Source organism: Bos indicus x Bos taurus, chromosome 4 (assembly GCF_003369695.1).
Source record: "Bos indicus x Bos taurus breed Angus x Brahman F1 hybrid chromosome 4, Bos_hybrid_MaternalHap_v2.0, whole genome shotgun sequence".
Lineage (NCBI taxonomy): Eukaryota > Metazoa > Chordata > Mammalia > Artiodactyla > Bovidae > Bos > Bos indicus x Bos taurus.
Window position 1 is genome coordinate 37,279,138 of NC_040079.1, and position 18,911 is coordinate 37,298,048.

Consider the following 18,911-nt stretch of genomic DNA (forward strand, 5'->3'; position numbering starts at 1 on the left):
CTTATCATCTGCAGGTTGGTCCCTAATGGAAGGTCCGCCATTAGCCATCATAGGTGGGGCAAGCACTAACAAGTCTGGTTATTTGTGAGTTATTACCACCTCTTTACCATGAATGGGAGAGTAGCAGGAAGATTCAAGGTATCCTTTATTGAGAACCAAGCCTGTGGCAACATGACAGTGTTAGATCAGGTCTCTGGATATCTTCCTTTTTTAAAAAATAAAAAATAAGAGAATGAACTTTCACTGTCAAAAGAATAAAGGCCATTTGAACTTGGGAAGCTGTGACAGGTATGGAAGTGATGTGGCCCAAGTGAAACAGGAATGAGAAGGGAGAAATGGGATGAGATGAGCACAGCAGTGGTGGGGAGGTGGGCGGAGGGTGGGAGGGAGGTGGCGCTCACCGCTGCCCCCTCCTCTGGCTCCTCAGCCCGGGTGTCCAATCCAAGGTCCAGCCCAGTGGCAGGTGCAACAGCAGCAGCGGGCTCCTCAGCTTTCGGCTCTGTGGGTGGAGCCTGTTCAGATTCAGCCTTTGATGGTTTGTTTCGAGGGTTAGAGGAAAAAGATTCAACATGTGAACAGATAGTGTTATGGAATACTGGACAATTAACAATTTTCTTCATCACGATATAGGTAATTAGCTTCATTAAATGTGTGCTGGAAAAAAAAGTCCAGATTAAGCATGATGGTTCTTTACAGAACTGAAAAAGTCTAGGAATGAACATATTAAGTTTCACAATAACGTCACTGTGATATCTTTTGAAGTTGGGCAAAGACTTACCATTTTGGTGACTCGTTGCACTTGCTTTCAACATTCTGAGTATTCGCTTCTTGGGACATTGATACAGTACTCTGCACTATGGAGCAGAGACAGACAGAAGAGATCCTAGGAGCTCCCTCCTTTGGAAATTGGAAGGAGTAAGGAAGAATTCAAGGAGAACACAGTTCTGGGCACTGCCCGCTCTGTTGATGGGCAATGCAGCCAAAAAACTGAGGGGTCATCCTAATGATTCAGATCAAAATGCATTAATGCATACGAAAGGTCACTATGGAATGACTGTGCCACCACCCGGCTAGGAGGAACAGACTCAGCCACCCGGCAAGGAGCCACCACAGTTATAGATACCTTGCCCTCGTACATTTCTGTTCAGTCCCTATATTTCACTTCTCCTTCCAACAAAATCCTTAGTCATCAGTCGTTTTCACATGATAAACTAATCCTTTAAGGAACTACTGAGCAGTATTCTCTTTGATATCAATCAGATTCTTGTGCAGACCAGAGTGAAGTCTTGTCTTCCTACTAGGACCTCTACCCACAGACACCCTCCTGATTCCAATTACATGCTGAACAAAACCTCTGGAATCTCTTAGCTCCAGACTTTTTCAGTTTTAAAGTTAGCAAGATTAAATAATAACTAGCTATGAAAAATAGCACAGCCAATCAATGCATGTTGCCGTGGCTACTGAAACTATTTCCTCTCTTTTGATTCATAGATTAACATACAGATGGCCATTGGAAGGTATGCTAAGATCTTTTTCCATCAAGGTGTTTAAACCACAAGAAAGTTTAAACGTGTTTTCCTAGAAGAGTAAGGAGTCTCCAATAAATATTACCTTTGGAGGATTCAGAAATCTCTGTCAAACATTTGCCATAAGAAATCAAAAGCCATCTTTCTCTCATATGTAGACTGAAATGGGTGCACAGGATAGGTTCCATAGGGAAGTGATGGAGAAGTTATGCTGAGATAATAGAAAATAATGAATAGCCTGCTGTTGGATAAATATGCAAACTATTTCTCTTATGCTGCCATCAAATCCTCCATTGCAACCCATGCCAAGGTCACATTACCCCTTTCTTGAAAGGGCATAATAAAAATAAAAGGATACTTAGGTAGATAAATGTACATAGATCTGGTATTTTTATGGGTTTTTATAACCTTTAAAGGGCGATGTGACACAAGTTTTAAGAAAGAATGAGATAAAATTCACTCTACTCTCAGGAGTTCTTTATTGGAAAAGATTTCACTTGTATTGTTCAAAAGGAATTATCTTCATAATAGAACAAGTTTTCATTGCAGCTAAGAAATACTATAAGCTCTCACAGTATGATCTAATCATTTTGGAAGTCAAGGTGACTTGCTATGAGAGGATATCAAATGACCTACACAACAAGGATTGGAAGAGTAATTTGACAAAGACAAAGAAACCCATGGGCAGATGGTTGCCCCACTGTGAGCTGAGTCTGCAATGGGGGACGAGGAGCCAAGGAAGTTTCAAAACATCTATCATATAAATTTATCTGTTTACATTAAGATTAAAAAAAGAAACCCAAAACCAAACACAAAGATAACCTAAAATGAAAAAATATTTGCATCAGTCTGGGTTTCTTGGAAGTCTGAGAAATTTTGGTTTCATACACGGCAAGAATAGGCAGGGTGTTTTCATGAATAAGTCCAATGGTATTTGCTTGTTGCAGTCAGACAATAACTCAATGGAAGCAAAATATAAAGAGGAGGAATTGGTTATATTCCACTAGTCACAATATTTTCCTTTAATTATAATATCATGCCAAATATTATAATATAGCATTATAAATTTAAGTTCTAGGGGGACAAATAGAATTCACTGAATGATGAGTAAGGTTGAAACATGACAGCATGACTATACATAAAATAGGCTGCTCAAATTTGGAAACTTAAGTCACTTATCTAATCCTTCTACGATAATGTAAAATTGAAAATATTTTGTCAAGATAGAAGGAAAAGTAAAGGTAACAGCATCTCGTGGAAAGATCTTAAAGTAGACCTTTAGGAATTGTGCCCTGTTTCAAGCACTTTTTTTTTTTCTATAAGAAGCTTCCCCTGGCAAACATTTTAAACGGGTTGATACCATGCTGTACCCATCTGGGGGCACTGGTGTTCACTGAAGTAGCCATCATTATACATTCAGAGGAGAGGTATTCTCTGTATATATTAGTGGCAGCAGGATGCCAGGACAGTTTAACTCTGCAGACTCAGAAATGGAATTCCTGCTTTAGAACAGAACAACTATTGTTGCTAGAGTACACATTTTCTAGCATCCTCTGTGATAAGCTGGAAAGCAGGCAATGCAGGGTAAGAAAAGATGGTTTGGGAGAGAGGAGTTAAGGGTCTAGACGCATTCCAATATGGTAACTGCCTTCTCCAAACTTAAGACAGCTACTCTAATGAGAACTTCAAAGGGCCATGGAGCTAATCCTGAGTCCAGAGTAGGGTTTGCAGATTCAACAGGGTTTAAACTTGTACTCAAGGGATATCTCCTGGGGCCACAAGATGAAGACTAGGGAGATGTGCAGCTGACTACCAACTTCAGCCTCTGCTTTGCTCAGATCAGTCAATGAACCCATGTCCAGACATTGTTCTGCTTCTGGGAAGATGCTACACAATTGCAATTCAGTGGGCGAGGTTCACTGTGATCTCCTAGTCCTTCACAGTGCAGAGCCAACACTAGCAGCATCTGCAGTGCTGGGCATGACACAGCTAAGCTCCCCAATGGAAAGACAGGACAAGAAATCTGCTTCAGAAAACACAGAGAAAGAGAAGAGAAGGGCCCACATGGAAGATCCTAGAACCAGCTGTATGTGTAGGGGTGGTAGGGAGATGTTCAGAGAAACTTAAAAACCACTGGATTCTGTGCCAGGAATTTGCAATTGTAGTAGGTGTGAATTTACTGATGACCCATTGCCTTTTTTTACAGCAGTGTTTCTCCATTTTTTAACTCATTCACAATTGGTAATTAAAAATCTCATCCTCCAGTGTCAGTATAACCCTTACTCCATCACCCAGACTGAAAACCACTAATAATCATGAAACATAAGTCTCTCTAGCTCCATTATTAACACCAATATAATATGAATTTTAAACATTTAACTCTTCATTTGCAGGCATCACAGACTCCACCTTTTACCTGGTTACCCAAAAGGCAAAAATACACCCATCTATGGACAGAGTGTTAAAGAAACACTTGTCTTTGAAAAATGGCCAATTAACCTTCTAGAGCAGAAATCCTTTCTTAGAAGTAAAATCATCTAAAAGGAAAAATTCATTCTATTTAAATCCAATTCTGAGTTTCCAAAGTGAAAGCCAGAAGCTGGGATAATTCTATGCCATTCCCACAGGAAAAGCAGTACACTACAAATAACCTTCCTGAACTAATCCTCAAAGAGCCTAAATCCTCCATAGTGCAGCAATGACAAGCTCTCAGTGACATTACTCAAGGTCTCTTTGTTCAGCCTTAGGAGTAAGCTGCTGCTACATATGTTTCCTATGATAACCAATCTTGCAAGAATCTCCTCTAACACCCAGAGTAAACTTTCTGCTTCCTACTCACTCCTGAGCTAAACTTTCTCTTTATCTCATTTGGCAGCAAAGTAGGCATCACATCTTTACCATGTATTACTTCTTTCTACAGGTTACAAAATAAAGAGAGGAGATGAGAGATGAAGTAGCTCGGGTTCAAGAAAAAGCAAGGATCTATTCTGCAGCACGAATTCTTGAGGCAATTCCGTTGTCAGTCCTGTAGCATAAGCTATAGTTACACAGAAACATCCAGTTCTTGAATGGCTAGACTTCATGTTCCATCGAAGCCTACACTTTGATTTTTGCCAGGATCACTGTGCCTTTATAAACAGAAGCAACCACATACAAAGTCACATGATTTTTCAGGAGCTTTCCTTCCTATTTTCTAGAAAAGAGAGAGCTACAGAAACCACACTCTGAATACTTAAGCTCTAAATTACCTACAGTGATCAACCTTGGAACATTTGGTGGTGATGAAAAATTTTCCCAAAACACAAACCAAATCAACTCACCATGTTGAACATACTCTGGTCTGCCTGCATTGTGAACAATGAAGTATCCTGGAGTTGAAAAGTGGGGACAAAGTAGAAGATTCCAAATTATTAGGGTCTCAGTTAATTTGCCAAAACAGCAACACAAAGATATCATTTAAATCAGTTTCTATGAATTGCATCAACAAATACATTATAAAGATTCATTTGTCTCATTTAGTTTAAATCAAAAGCAAAAAATGCAAATATAATTTCTGACAGTAGTTATTTTAAATATAAATCTGACCTAGTAGAATTCAATAATATGATGAGAAGCATTCAACAAAGAGCAGAGTTTTCAAAGGCATTATTGGTCTGCAGCTTCTCTCCAGGACACCATCAATGAATTAGAATTTAGTGGATCTAAACTACAAATTTAAGCATTTTAAATGTTGGATTCTTAATCTTATTGTTTCATCAAAGTGTGATATCTATGAATTAATTGACACGTGTACCCCAATGTTCATCGCAGCACTGTTTATAATAGCCAGGACATGGAAGCAACCTAGATGTCCATCAGCAGATGAATGAATAAGAAAGCAGTGGTACATATACACAATGGAGTATTACTGAGCCATTAAAAAGAATACATTTGAATCAGTTCTAATGAGGTGGATGAAACTGGAGCCTATTATACAGAGTGAAGTAAGCCAGAAGGAAAAACATAAATACAGTATACTAACGCATATATATGGAATTTGGAAGGATGGTAACAATAACCTGGTGTACGAGACAGCAAAAGAGACACTGATGTATAGAACAGTCTTATGGACTCTGTGGGAGAGGGAGAGGGTGGGAAGATTTGGGAGAATGGCATTGAAACATGTAAAATATCATGTAAGAAACGAGTTGCCAGTCCAGGTTCGATGCACGATACTGGATGCTTGGGGCTACTGCACTGGGACGACCCAGAGGGATGGTATGGGGAGGGAGGAGGGAGGAGGGTTCAGGATGGGGAACACATGTATACCTGTGGCGGATTCATTTTGATATTTGGCAAAACTAATACAATTATGTAAAGTTTAAAAATTAAGATTAGAAAAAAAATAAAAATAAAAATAAAATTGTATGCAATATATTCATTTGGGATATGGATTGTAAAAAAATCAAGATGGAGACAAGGTAAGGGAACAGTGATCTCAGGGAGAATCTTCATTCCCCATTATATGGGTAACCTGGCTTATACCCTCCAGACAAGAAACCAGAAGAGTCTTTCCTGGGTAATCTAACCAGTTCAAAGGAAAAAAAAACCCTAAATAATCAGATATCAACGGTTCTCCAAAAGAAAAGATAAGCCAGTGACATTTGGTCAAAGATGGAGGATGGAACACAGGCATTTACCTCTGTTGCCTCCAGAATCCAAACCAGATAACAAGAAGAAAATTAATTTTTAAAGGCATAAACCCATGAGGGTAAAAAGAATAGAAAGAAAAACAACCGCAACAAAATTTTGAAATTAAAAAGCAAACAAATGAACAGTAACTTGGAGGATCTAAAAAGTCTGCACTGTAAGTTGATGTAGAAATGCCAAAAACAACCCAATGGATCAACAAAGTAGATGGACCTAGAGAGTGTCGTACAGAGTGAAGTAAGACAGAAAGAGAAAATCAAATACTGTATATTAACACATAAATGTGGAATCTAGAAAAATGGTACAGATGATCTTATTTACAAAACCAAAATAGAGACAGACATAGAAAACAAATGTGTGGATACCAAAGCGAGGGAGAGAGAGGTTCAGATGAACTGGGAGATTGTGGTTGACATACATACACTATTGATACTATGTATAAAATAGAAGGAGTATATTGTCACCCTGCTTATTTAACATCTATGCAGAGTACATCGTGCAAAATGCCACGTTGGAATCAAGATTGCCGGCAGAAATATCAATAACCTCAGACATGCAGATGACACCACCCTAATGGCAGAAACCAAAGAACTAAAAAGCCTCTTGATGAAAGTGAAAGAGGAAGTGAAAAATCTGGCTTAAAACTCAACATTCAAAAAACTAAGATCATGGCATCCAGTCCCATCACTTCATGGCAAATAGACACGGAAACCATGGAAACAGTGAGAAACTTTACTTTCTTGGGCTCCAAAATCATTGCAGATGGTGACTGCAGCCATGAAATTAAAAGACACTTGCTCCTTGGAAGAAAAGCTATGACCAACTTAGACAGCATATTAAAAAGCAGAGACATTACTTTGCTGACAAAAGTTCATCTAGTCAGAGCTATGGTTTTTCCAGTAGTCATGTATGGATGTGAGAGTTGGACTACAAAGAAAGTTGAATGCTGAAGAATTGATGCTTTTGAACTGTGGTGCTGGAGAAGACTCTTGAGAGTACCTTGGACAGCAAGGAGATCAAATCAGTCAATCCTAAAGGAAATCAATCCTGAATATTCATTGGAAGGACTGATGCTGAAGCTGAAACTCCAATACTTTGGCCACCTGATGCGAAGAACTGACTCACTGGAAAAGATTCTGATGTTGGGAAAGACTGAAGGCAGGAGAAGTGGATGACAGAGGATGAGACGGTTGGATGGCATCACCAATTTGATGGACAGGAGTTTGAGCAAGCTCCAGGGATTGGTGATGGACAGGGAAGCCTGGTGTGCCACAGTCCATGGGGTTGCAGTCCGACTCAACTGAGAGACTGAACTGAGCTGAACTGAACTGAATGAGAACCTATGTATAGCTCAGGGAACTCCACTCAGTGTTCCGTGGTGACTGACATGGAAAATAAATCCCTAAAAAGAGGGGATATATGTATACATATAGCTGATTAACTTTTCTGTACAGCAGAAACTAACACAACATTATAAAGCAACTATACTCTAATAAAAATTAATTTAAAAGAGAATTATAAACTAGGTACCACGAGAAATGGAAATGACGGTGGTACAAAAGCCAGGGGAACTGGTTGAAAGTCTAGTGAATATTACTTAGACTTGGAGATAGTCTCAAATTTGAAAACCAAGCAACACCCTTTGCCCCTATTTTGAGAGGCTGAAACAGAGGGTCTCTGGAGTCTCTGGATCGGGGGACACACAGGTATATTAGGAAAGTAGAGGAATTAATTGAATATTTACCTAATAGAGACAAGGGCTCCTCCACTACTCCTCCCAGCTCCTCCCAACTACTTCCCCATTCAACTCCAATTAACCTGGCAACCAGGCTTGAACCCTGACCCGACCTTCACATACCCAGACAAGAGACCAGAAGAGTCTTTCCAGAGAAACATGACCAGCTTGAGAGAGAAGGAAAAAAAGTCAAAAGAATCTGATACCAGGAACTCCTCAACAGAAAAGATGAGCCAGAAAATCCTACAACAAAACCCATAGTCAATGAGTCCCACCTACTTGTACAAGTCTCTCAGTTTTTCAGTGACCTCCTCTTAAAGAGACAGCCAAGGTCACCAGACATTTGAGGAGTCTCAAGAAACAAAGACTTTACACCTTTGAGAATTATTAATACCCTTGGAGATACAGTGGAAGATGGTATACTCACAACATAAGAAGATGCTATTCAAAAAGAAATATTCAGTAAACAAAAAGCTTATGGGAATTTAAATATATATATATATATAAGTTAAAAAATCTGTTAGACAAGTTGGAAAGCGGAGAAAGAGAAAAGGAAAAGGGGGAAAAAAGAAAGACTCACTCAAAAAGTCAGTACATGAAAAAGAGAAGTGTTGCAGAACAAGAAAACAAACAAAAAAAAAATCAATTTTCAGATTAAAATGGCCTAGTACAATGTATGAAAATAGATGCAGACCACAGTACATCATTGTAAAATTTTAGAAACATGGGTATAAAGATTACGTGGACTTGCAGAGAAAAAAAGGTAGGGGGGTATACAAGCACACAGAGAAATAGAGAGAGTGGGTTTCTTACAAAATATCAAGACTCAAAATGACAGTTTCTCATCAAAGAAAAATCCTATATGGTATCACTCATATGCGGGATCTTAAAAAATGATACAAATTAACTTATTTACAAAAAATAAATAGATTCAGAGACATAGAAAGCAAACGTGGTTACCAAAGGGGAAAGGCTGCTGCTGCTAAGTCGCTTCAGTCATGTCCGACCCTGTGTGACCCCATAGACGGCAGCCCACCAGGCTCCCCCGTCCCTGGGATTCTCCAGGCAAGAACACTGGAGTGGGTTGCCATTTCCCTCTTCAATGCATGAAAGTGAAAAGTCAAAGTGAAGTCACTCAGTCGTGTCCGACTCTTAGCGACCCCACGGACTGCAGCCTACCATGCTCCTCCGTCCATGGGATTCTCCAGGCAAGAGTACTGGAGTGGGGTGCCATTGCAGGGGCAGATAAATTAGGAGTTTGGGATTAACAGATACATGCTACTATATACAAAATAAACAACAAGGTCCTACTACATATAGCACAGGGAACTATACTCACTATTCTGTGATTAAACCATAATGGAAAGGAATAGGGAAAAGATTATATACCTGCATAACTGAATCACTCCACTGTACACCTGAAACTAACACAACATTGATAATCAACTACACTTCAATAAAATTATTTATTAAATGTTAAAAAAGATGTACCCTACGGAAACGAAAAAGAAATGACAGTTTTTCCGTGGCAACACTAGGAGATAGAATTGAGTGGAACAACGGCTTCAAAATTCTAAGGGAATATAGTGAATAACTTATAATATCCAAACAGTCTATTAGGTACATGAGGACAGAGATACTTTCAATACAGGAGGTCACAAATACATGCGTCTTGTGCACACTTTTCTCAGGAAGTTACTGGAGGATGTGCTCTATCCAAATAAGGGGTTTAACCCCAAATGAGGGTGATTTGTGTCCCCAAAAGAGTGGATGGACAGAAGAGAGGTGACCACCCCCACAGCAGACGTGATGGGAGACCCTGTGATTATAGCTGTGCAAGTCATAATCCATAGCGTTTCCAGGTCTGACTAGAGCAGTCCCGAAGAACAGTTTCAATGTTCAAGAGGATGAAACTTAATGAATGGTTAATGTTTTAAATAAAAAGAGAGATTTCTATAACCACAGAATATGTGGTTGAATTAGAAATAAGTACCTAGAAAACTAAACAAACAAATAAAGAAGCTCGCAAACAAATAAGCTCACAAACAAGATGCTACAATTACTTCCTCCAAGGAAAAAAATGTTAGCCTAAAAGGAAATGTAAACTTCATCACTTGACCAATAAGAGCATTTACAGCATCATAATAATCCCACCACTGACTGGCTGGCTGGCTGGCTATGATGTCACTGGAGGGCAGGAAGCAGAGAAAGAGATATGAACTCCGAGGGTAGCAGATTGAAGACACTTTAGTCTTCTAGAGAGATGAGTCCATAACTAATGCTTTGGAAATCAAGAAGGACCATTATAAGAAAGTCATCACACATGTAGCAGTGAAACCAGAGAATCTGTTATAAGGTGTGAAAGTATTTTCCTCTGAGAAGCAGGAAATGGAGGGGGTATAAAACGGCCTAAAGTTTAAAGGTTTTTTTTTTTTTAATTAAAAAAATCCTTTTAAACTGTGTTCTGCTTTATTCACTATGCCAAAGTCTTTGACTGTGTGGATCACTATAAACTGTGGAAAATTCTGAAGGAGATTGGAATACCAGACTACCTGATCTGCCTCTTGAGAAACCTGTATGCAGGTCAGGAAGCAACAGTTAGAACTGGACATGAAACAACAGACTGGTTCCAAATAGGAAAAGGAGTATAGCAAGGCTGTATATTGTCACCCTGCTTATTTAACTTCTATGCAGAGTACATCATGAGAAATGCTGCGCTGAAGGAAGCACAAGCTGGAATCAAGATTGCTGGAACAAACAGCAATAACCTCAGATATGCAGATGACACCACCCTTATGGCAGAAAGTGAAGAACTAAAGGGCCTCTTGATGAAAGTGAAAGAGGAGAGTGAGAAAGTTGGCTTAAAGCTCAACATTCAGGAAACTAAGATCATGGCATCTGGTCCCATCACTTCATGGGAAATAGATGGGGAAACAATGGAAACAGTGTCAGACTTTATTTTGGGGGGCTCCAAAATCACTGCAGAGGGTGATTGCAGCCATGAAATTAAAAGACGCTTACTCCTTGGAAGGAAAGTTATGACCAACCTAGATAGTATATTGAAAAGCAGAGATATTACTTTGCCAACAAAGGTCCAACTAGTCAAGGCTATGGTTTTTCCAGTGGTCATGTATGGATGTGAGAGTTGGACTATGAAGAAAGCTGAGTGCCAAAGAATTGATGCTTTTGAATTGTGTTGTTGGAGAAGACTCTTGAGAGTCCCTTGGACTGCAAGGAGATCCAAACAGTCCATCCTAAAGATCAGTCCTGGGTGTTCATTGGAAGGACTGATGCTGAAGCTGAAACTCCAATACTTTGGCCACCTCATGTGAAGAGTTGACTCATTGGAAAAGACCCTGATGCTGGGAGGGATTGGAGGCAGGAGGAGAAGTGGACGACAGAGGATGAGATGGCTGGATGGCATCACTGACTCGATGGATGTGAGTTTGAGTGAACTCCGGGAGTTTGTGATGAATAGGGAGGCCTGCGTGCTGCAGTCCATGGGGTTGCAAAGAGTCGGACACGACTGAGCAACTGAACTGAACTGAAGTACTTCCTGGAAGGAAAGTTATGACCAACCTAGACAGCATATTAAAAAGCAGAGACATTACTTTGTCAACAAAGGTCCGTCTAGTCAAGGCTATGGTTTTTCCAGTGGTCATGTATGCATGTGAGAGTTTGAGTATAAAGAAAGCTGAGTGCCGAAGAATTGATGCTTTTGAACTGTGGTGTTGGAGAAGACTCTTGAGCGTCCCTTGGACTGTAAGGATATCCAACTAGTCCCTCCTAAAGGAGATCAGTCCTGGGTGTTCACTGGAAGGACTGATGTTGAGGCTGAAACTCCAATACTTTGGCCACCTGATGCAAAAAGCTGACTCATTTGAAAAGACCCTGATGCTGGGAAAGATTGTGGGCAGGAGCAGAAGGGGACGACAGAGGATGAGATGGTTGGATGGCATCACCGACTCAATGGACGTGGGTTTGGGTGGACTCCAGAAGTTGGTGATGGACAGGGAGGCCTGCGTGCTGCGGTTCATGGGGTCGCAAAGAGTCAGGCATGACTGAGTGACTGAACTGAACTCTTTAAATGATGTGCGTTTATAACTGATAAAAATACAGACTTTAAAAATGAGACATAAAGAACAGTTCTTAAAACCCAATCTTTTGAAAGAGTTCGCTTCTATGGAAAGATACATTACCATCTCTCTGTGTGTTTGTGTGTTTGTGTGTATCTGTATTCAGGTGCAAGTGTGTGAGTGGGTTTTCTCTTTTTATAGATCACATGTGGTAAAGTTGTCAAACTTTTAAATGGAGAAATTCTGAAGGTTGATGTTCAAAACTGATCATGTGTAAGATCTGAGACGAAACACTCATCACAGCTAGGCAGATATTTGAAGTCTCCCTTGAAGAAGTTTTCAGAACTTATTCCATGACTTGATAGCCATGTGGTCTGCTTTTCATATGGGTTACACTGTCCATCTGTTGGGACACATGCAGTGAATGGAAAAGTCCATTGTGTGGCCCCTCCATCACAGACTTCCAAGGAAAATGCTGGCTTATTGGCCAGAGCCACCCTGGTCAATGGTTTGTGATCTTCCAGTGGCTCCTTTCTGAAGAACCACTGAAAAAATAAGGTTCTGTGTAGTATGACTCTTAAATGAATCTTTAGAAGGAGGCTCCTAAAAATCACTTATATTGTCTAAAGAGCCATCTCATTAGATCCAACCAATCCTATCTCTTCTTTTCCAAGAAGAGGCTGCTGAGCCTAGCAGATCTCTCAGATTAAGACAACTTCAAATTTCTAGTGGAGGAACCATCAGAATTCCATAGTATACCTTATTACCAATAGCCAGTTAGTGTCATGGAGCACTTAGTATGTGCCAGGCTTCTAGACTGTCTCTGCACTGGCATCTCATTTAACCTTCACAACAACCCTGCAACCTTACTGTTATTACTATTTCCATTACTAAGTTCACAAGAAGTGGGGTCAAATTTTATATTGACATACTTATTTTTTTTCTTTTTTTATTTTATTTTTTAACATTATGCTATTCCAGTGACCAGAGGTTCCATATTTTTAAAATTTGCAATGTTCTCAACTGATGAATTTTACCAGTAAGTCAATTTCTTACCTGGGTGAATCCATTAAATGAACCTCCAGAAGCCTAAACAGAAATGGAAATCAGAGTATGTTATTTTTTTCATTACTTCTGTAGGATTGATAAATGTCTATTAGACAATTGGGAAACTGAAGACCACCACAAATTTTAAAATAATACAAAAGGTCGCTGTGCATTCAAATGCTTAGGAAATGGAAAAGGCCATACTGTATTATTTTAAATAGGTTGACAAAAAAGGGAAAGATTAGTTTTATAATTATTGCTGGTATGTGGCTAACCAAAGCCTACTTTCCTGATAATGAGAACATGATTCCATACAAGAGCCATGAGGGTTTAAATAGTTCTTTTTTTAGCCATTGATAGACTCCAGAAGCACATCCAGTACTTTTCTCTAAATACATCACTTTAATGAACAGCTATTATGAGATTTTATAGTTTCAATGGACCTTGGTAGAAACATTTCATGTGCTTTTATTGGGGTGTAACCACTTTGGGAACAGTAAATTAGTCTGTTTTTTCTATATATCTTAATGCTTGAACAATAAAACTGAAAGTAGAAAGAATAAACACAATAAATGGGATGGTAAAATAGACTCTCATCAATTCCCAACACAATCATTCTGCTTTTTCTGTTGTCATTTTGGTTGTCTTTTTTGTCTGTTTTTTTTTTTTTTGTCAACCTATTTGTGTTTGGTTTGCACAGATTTCAAGAGGCACATGACAATCTGTTAAGGAGATGAGGGAGACCTTGGAGAAGACATAGATGGATGATGAAGTAGGTGAGAAACATTAGGAAAAAGAGAGCCTACAGAAGTCTTTGGCTAGTCTATACTACATACTGGGGTAAGTACCTCTTCTTTATCAGCCTCTATTTCTTGGTACAACAATCCATATCTCTGGTTAGCAATTTCATCTTCAGATAAATCTGAGTTGTTGGTGTCATTGTCTTGGGGACTAGCAGAACTCTCGGTGCTAGCATTCTGGGAGGCTCCCAGAACCAATGGTATAGCTATCTCTTGGCTTTCTTCCCAGCAGCTACCAATGACTTGTTTCCCACCTACATCTGCTAGTAAATCCACCTCCAGCCCTTTCTTGCTTCCAACTGTATCTAAGCATTCCCTGCAATTATCTAAGCCTTCTATGCCTCTGGTAGACCAGTGGTTAATAGAATCAAGACAACTGGCAAATCCACTTGCTTGGCCATCTGGTATACCAGAGAATTCTACTATTTCTACATTATTCCCTGCTGAATCCAAGCTTGGCTGTCGGATTTGACCTGGATCTGTTCCCCAAGGTCCCGGTTTTGCAATTCTTGGCAAGTTAATGGTTTGGCTACAGTTCCTAGTCCCTGTACTTTCAGGTCCCTCTATTAATGAATCCTCTGTCTTACACAAACACCAGTCTCTTCTGTTTGCATCAGTTCCCAGAGCAGAATTAAGATATGTCCTAGACTGAGTTGCTGCTTTGTGTGTTACTGATAAAACAATAGCCTGATTTCCATCCCTGTCAGCTCCAAACGCATGTAACACAGCCCCACACTGAATCTCTTTAGCATCTGTACTCCCCTGTGCTAAGTGATACATTATATTATGGCTAGGAGGGCCTATTAATTTTTTATCTTCGTCTTTTTCAGCTAAGAACCATCCCTCTGGGCTGGCATCTTCAGTATTAGACACAGAGTCAGCCTGGGGAGGCAGAATCAAAATATCTGTATGACTGGCACCGTTAGCTTCAGAACTCTCTATAATTTCACAATTACTTATTACTACTTGATTCCCTTCATCTAGCCCTTGGGCTCTGTCACTAAACTCATCTGCTTGATCTACATTTTTCATGTCTTTTTCTAATATGTCAGTTTTCTCAAGATACTTTTCATCAGTCTTTATGCTTTCTTCACACTCAGCACTTAGATATTTCCTAGTTTCCTCTTCATTGATTTTTAAGGTCTCCTGGTCTTGCTTTCCTAGTGTCTTAAAAAGATCTACTACTCCATTTCCTGTACTTTCACATGTTCTCTCTTCAAATTCCTCTGTCCCTTCTAGGTCCTTGACACCAATAGTTCCAGCCTCTACCTTTTCATATGTCTCCACACCTGCCCAGATAGAATCTTCAGTCTTCTGGTTTTCTTCCTCTTCTTCTGACTTTTTAATATTTTCTTGACTTTCTTTGACCAGGCCACTAGTTTCCATGGCTGGTATCTCTGAGTCAGGTAAATCATAAGGATGCTCCATCTCCATACAAGCAGCCCCAGGCATGGGGTTTGGGGGCAGTTGTTCATCTCCACATAGAGGGGCTGGCCGCAGGACATTTTCACCCTGCCCAGCTACAGTGTGCCAGTCAGCAGAAGGAAACATTCCGGTGGACAATTCCAGGTCCTGTTCTGCTTCAGAGAGACATGCAGAGTCTTCCTGTGACCCATCTTGGGTCATTTTCTGGCTGACACTGTCTGTACTACCATCGGGGCCCCAGATAATTGCACCTAAATCAATCTGAGATCTTTGAATTTCTTCGGTCAACCCACTGTCTGGAGTTTCCTCCATAATCAGGTTACACAGGGAAAGACTTTTTGAAGAATCAGTCTTTAGAGTATGCAGAAGAGCAAAGAAAAAAAAAAAAAACATAAGATGAAATATATGGTAAGATTTGATGAGAAACACAAAAGTCTTCAATAGAGTAGCACCAGTTAAATAAAGCTACAGAGTATGTAAATTAAATTGTATAATATTACGTCTGTGACTAGCAATGCCATGAGAAATGAAAGTTCATTCTAAGATAATACACTCTGTATACAATGTATATTAAATATGAAAAAAAATCCAGAATTTTCTGGATATTTACCTACCGGCTGTACCAAATCAGTGCTTGTCTATATGAGTAAAAAAATAATAATAATAAATAAGCATATGCATGATCATAAGACAAGAAAAGAAAATTTCCTAGCACATTAAAATCTCACACTGACCAAAATCAACATACCATTGAAGACTTTGACTTTTACTGGTTTAAGATTAAGTTTTGCAATTTGTTTTGCAATAGAAATGAGTTTTGTTTCACTATTGTGAAGACTACACAATTGAAACATGAAGCTAACCCCTGTCACTTTCTAAAATCAACAAAAACATTTTATGGTTATAGAATCCCAATGTTCTGAATGTCAGCCCTTTTTGTGAATATCCAAGTAAAACCACCTCCCTATAAAAGATGTTTTCATGCAGAAATTTTTTAGCTCTTTTCTTGAGAGCCTTCCATGATGCTTCAATCTCCTGAGGGAGGGAAGGGAATAGTCATCTTTCTGTTTTAAGGGAAGAAAGGAGCAATGTCACTTCAGAAGACCAGGCTCATGTATAGTTAGATCTACCCAACTTTCCTGTTGCTGTCTCATTAAAAGAGAAGAAAACATTAAACTCAAGTTGAGCTCTTAAGATCACGTGACCCAGGGCTCTTCTAAGACAGGGGAGAAAAGGGCCCAAACCCAAGGGAAATGGGGCTTCGTATGGGTGCGGTTATTTTCTTAATTTCACAGATGTTGCCACCACCAAACTGTGCTTTAGTCTCAATTCTCAATTTTGGAAATGTTCACCCTTGCACATCAGATTAGCCGAATAAATAACATCAGCAGTAATATAGACTTTGTATCAATACATGACAGATACTGAGCTAAATACTCTACAAATATTATCTCCTTTAATCCTCACACAACTCTCTGATGTGGGTGTCATAACCCTTATTTTACAGATGAGAAAAAACTGAGGCTTCAAGAGTTTCAGAACTTGCTGAAAGTCATGTTGTTATAGTAACTGCAGTGTAGACTCACATCCAGGGATGTCTGGCTCTAAAGCTCAAATCCTCTGTGACTAAGCTTCAGTGAAAATAATAATGAAAAAAAAGCATTCCCTGGGGACTCCCCTGTTTGTCCAGTGGTTAAGACTCCTCGCTTCCACTGCAAGGGATTCAGGTTCAATCCCTGGTTTGGGAACTAGGATCTTACATGCCTCGTGGCAAAAAAAAATTTTTTTAAGTTTTAATGGTTCCCTGTATGGAATAGCTTGTCATTTACATTTTCTCATCCATACTTTTCATGTATTCTATAAGCAGTAACAAATATATATGCCCTTCACTACAACATTTCCTCTGGCCACCGATAATCAAAGAAGATGCATGAAGGGGCACAACACTGAATTCTTGCTCACCCAAGAATCTGGTATTTACTCTTTTCCTCACCACTGTTTCTGGGTGCAGATAAATGCTTAGAAATCATCAGGGAGCTGATGATTGTCATCAAAAATGTCTGGGTCTTCTTTCCATAATAGATAAAATATAACAAGGTTCCCAATATCTAGCCATCCAGATACATTAAAATAAGAGTTCTCTTACCGTCCATAGGTCCCAGGGCAATGTCTGAAAGCAAACAAACAAACAAACAAAAAATAAACCATCAGCAGATAAACCTCAAGCATGTAAAAAATACAGAGGTGATATAAGTTCTTGAAACAGAATCATAAACATTTTAGAAACATTTAGTACAGCACTGCCCAATATCGTTTTCTTTGGTAACAAAATGTTCCGTATCCATGCTGTCCACTAGTCATATGTGGTATTGGGAGTTGAAATGTGCAAGTGTAACAGAACCAAATTTTAAATTTTACATTCTTATATTTAACTTAGATTATTGAAAATATCCACATGTTTCAATCTGTTTTTCACTCTGTGAGTGAAATCTATATCCAAAGCATGATGAATGGACTTACATTAATACACACACACACATACACACACAATTAAAGTGAAGTAAACAAGGCGTCCAGATATTAGAGTTTATCACATCTTTGAGGAAATGCAGATCCTAGTCACTTCAAAATGCTATTTATTCTACCCCACCCCCCTATCAAATTAAAGAAGATGACCTGTTTGATGGTAAATTACCTCCAGAAAAGCAATTCTTCAATATGTTGAATCAGACAACACACAGCTCAATTAATTGGCCATCCTGCAAATTAGCAGAGTGCCCCCTAAGACATGTGGCTGAATTACACTTATTCCTGGCATTTTAATTATGAAACTTATTGATCCTGGGGAATAAATCCAGATGGTTCAAAGGACTTCCGCTGTGTGTAGACAGTGGAGGAGACCTCTCTTTCTTAGTTCCTTTGTGACTGAGAATTACTGCTAAAGCCACATCGTTTTCTGTTCATGCCTTTGTGACTAGACTACATCCATGTTTGTTTTCTTGTTTTGAATCTCTAAATGTGCACAGAAAATTAGAGAGCCTGACACTTTCATCTGAAAAATATGACAGTTTCCAGATGGGATTACAGGTGTCTGGTTTGGATTCTGTACTACAGAAGACAGGCCCTGTGGTTCCAACTGAAACCCCCCCTCAAGCTGGTCTGGGCCTCCTCTAATGTCCCCCTCTCCTGCAGCTCTAGGCAGCCTGGTCAGTCTCTGGATTAGCACTCACTTGTAGAATGACAAGACAACTGAAAGCCAGTTACTGGTACACAGAGTCCTTCTGCACCCTACATGCATTTTCTGGTTTTCTAGATGGTTTATGTTTTCTTGCTTCACAGCCCTTTAAGAGTCACAGCTCCTAAAAGCTCCTACTCATCTCTGCATAATGCAGAAAGCACAGGCATTTTCTCTGAAGGAAGGCAGCAATGTGAAACGTCATGTTTATCACTCCTTACGATCATGAAAGGACATGTTAACTCATGTGGACACTGCAAAGATCACAGGGTGAGGTGCTCTGTGAGCAGAAAGAACAGCAATTTAAAACACAGGATCAGGCGATGGGGAAGGGAGATCACGTTGAGTCAAGGAGACAGAAGGTAGCAGAATCTAACA

The 18,911-nt window shown here is 39.5% G+C and overlaps 1 protein-coding gene across 1 annotated transcript in view; it reads right to left on the minus strand.

The window, feature by feature from the left end:
- Positions 1-18,911, minus strand: part of AMPH (amphiphysin) — a 212,888-nt gene that overhangs the window by 28,610 nt on the left and 165,367 nt on the right. The window contains exons 13-17 of the mRNA XM_027539161.1: positions 17,445-17,468; positions 15,913-15,936; positions 13,083-13,115; positions 4,847-4,894; positions 402-527 (exon numbers count right to left, since the gene is read on the minus strand). Coding sequence (XP_027394962.1) covers positions 402-527; positions 4,847-4,894; positions 13,083-13,115; positions 15,913-15,936; positions 17,445-17,468 — 255 coding nt within the window. The remainder of the gene's footprint in view (positions 1-401; positions 528-4,846; positions 4,895-13,082; positions 13,116-15,912; positions 15,937-17,444; positions 17,469-18,911) is intronic.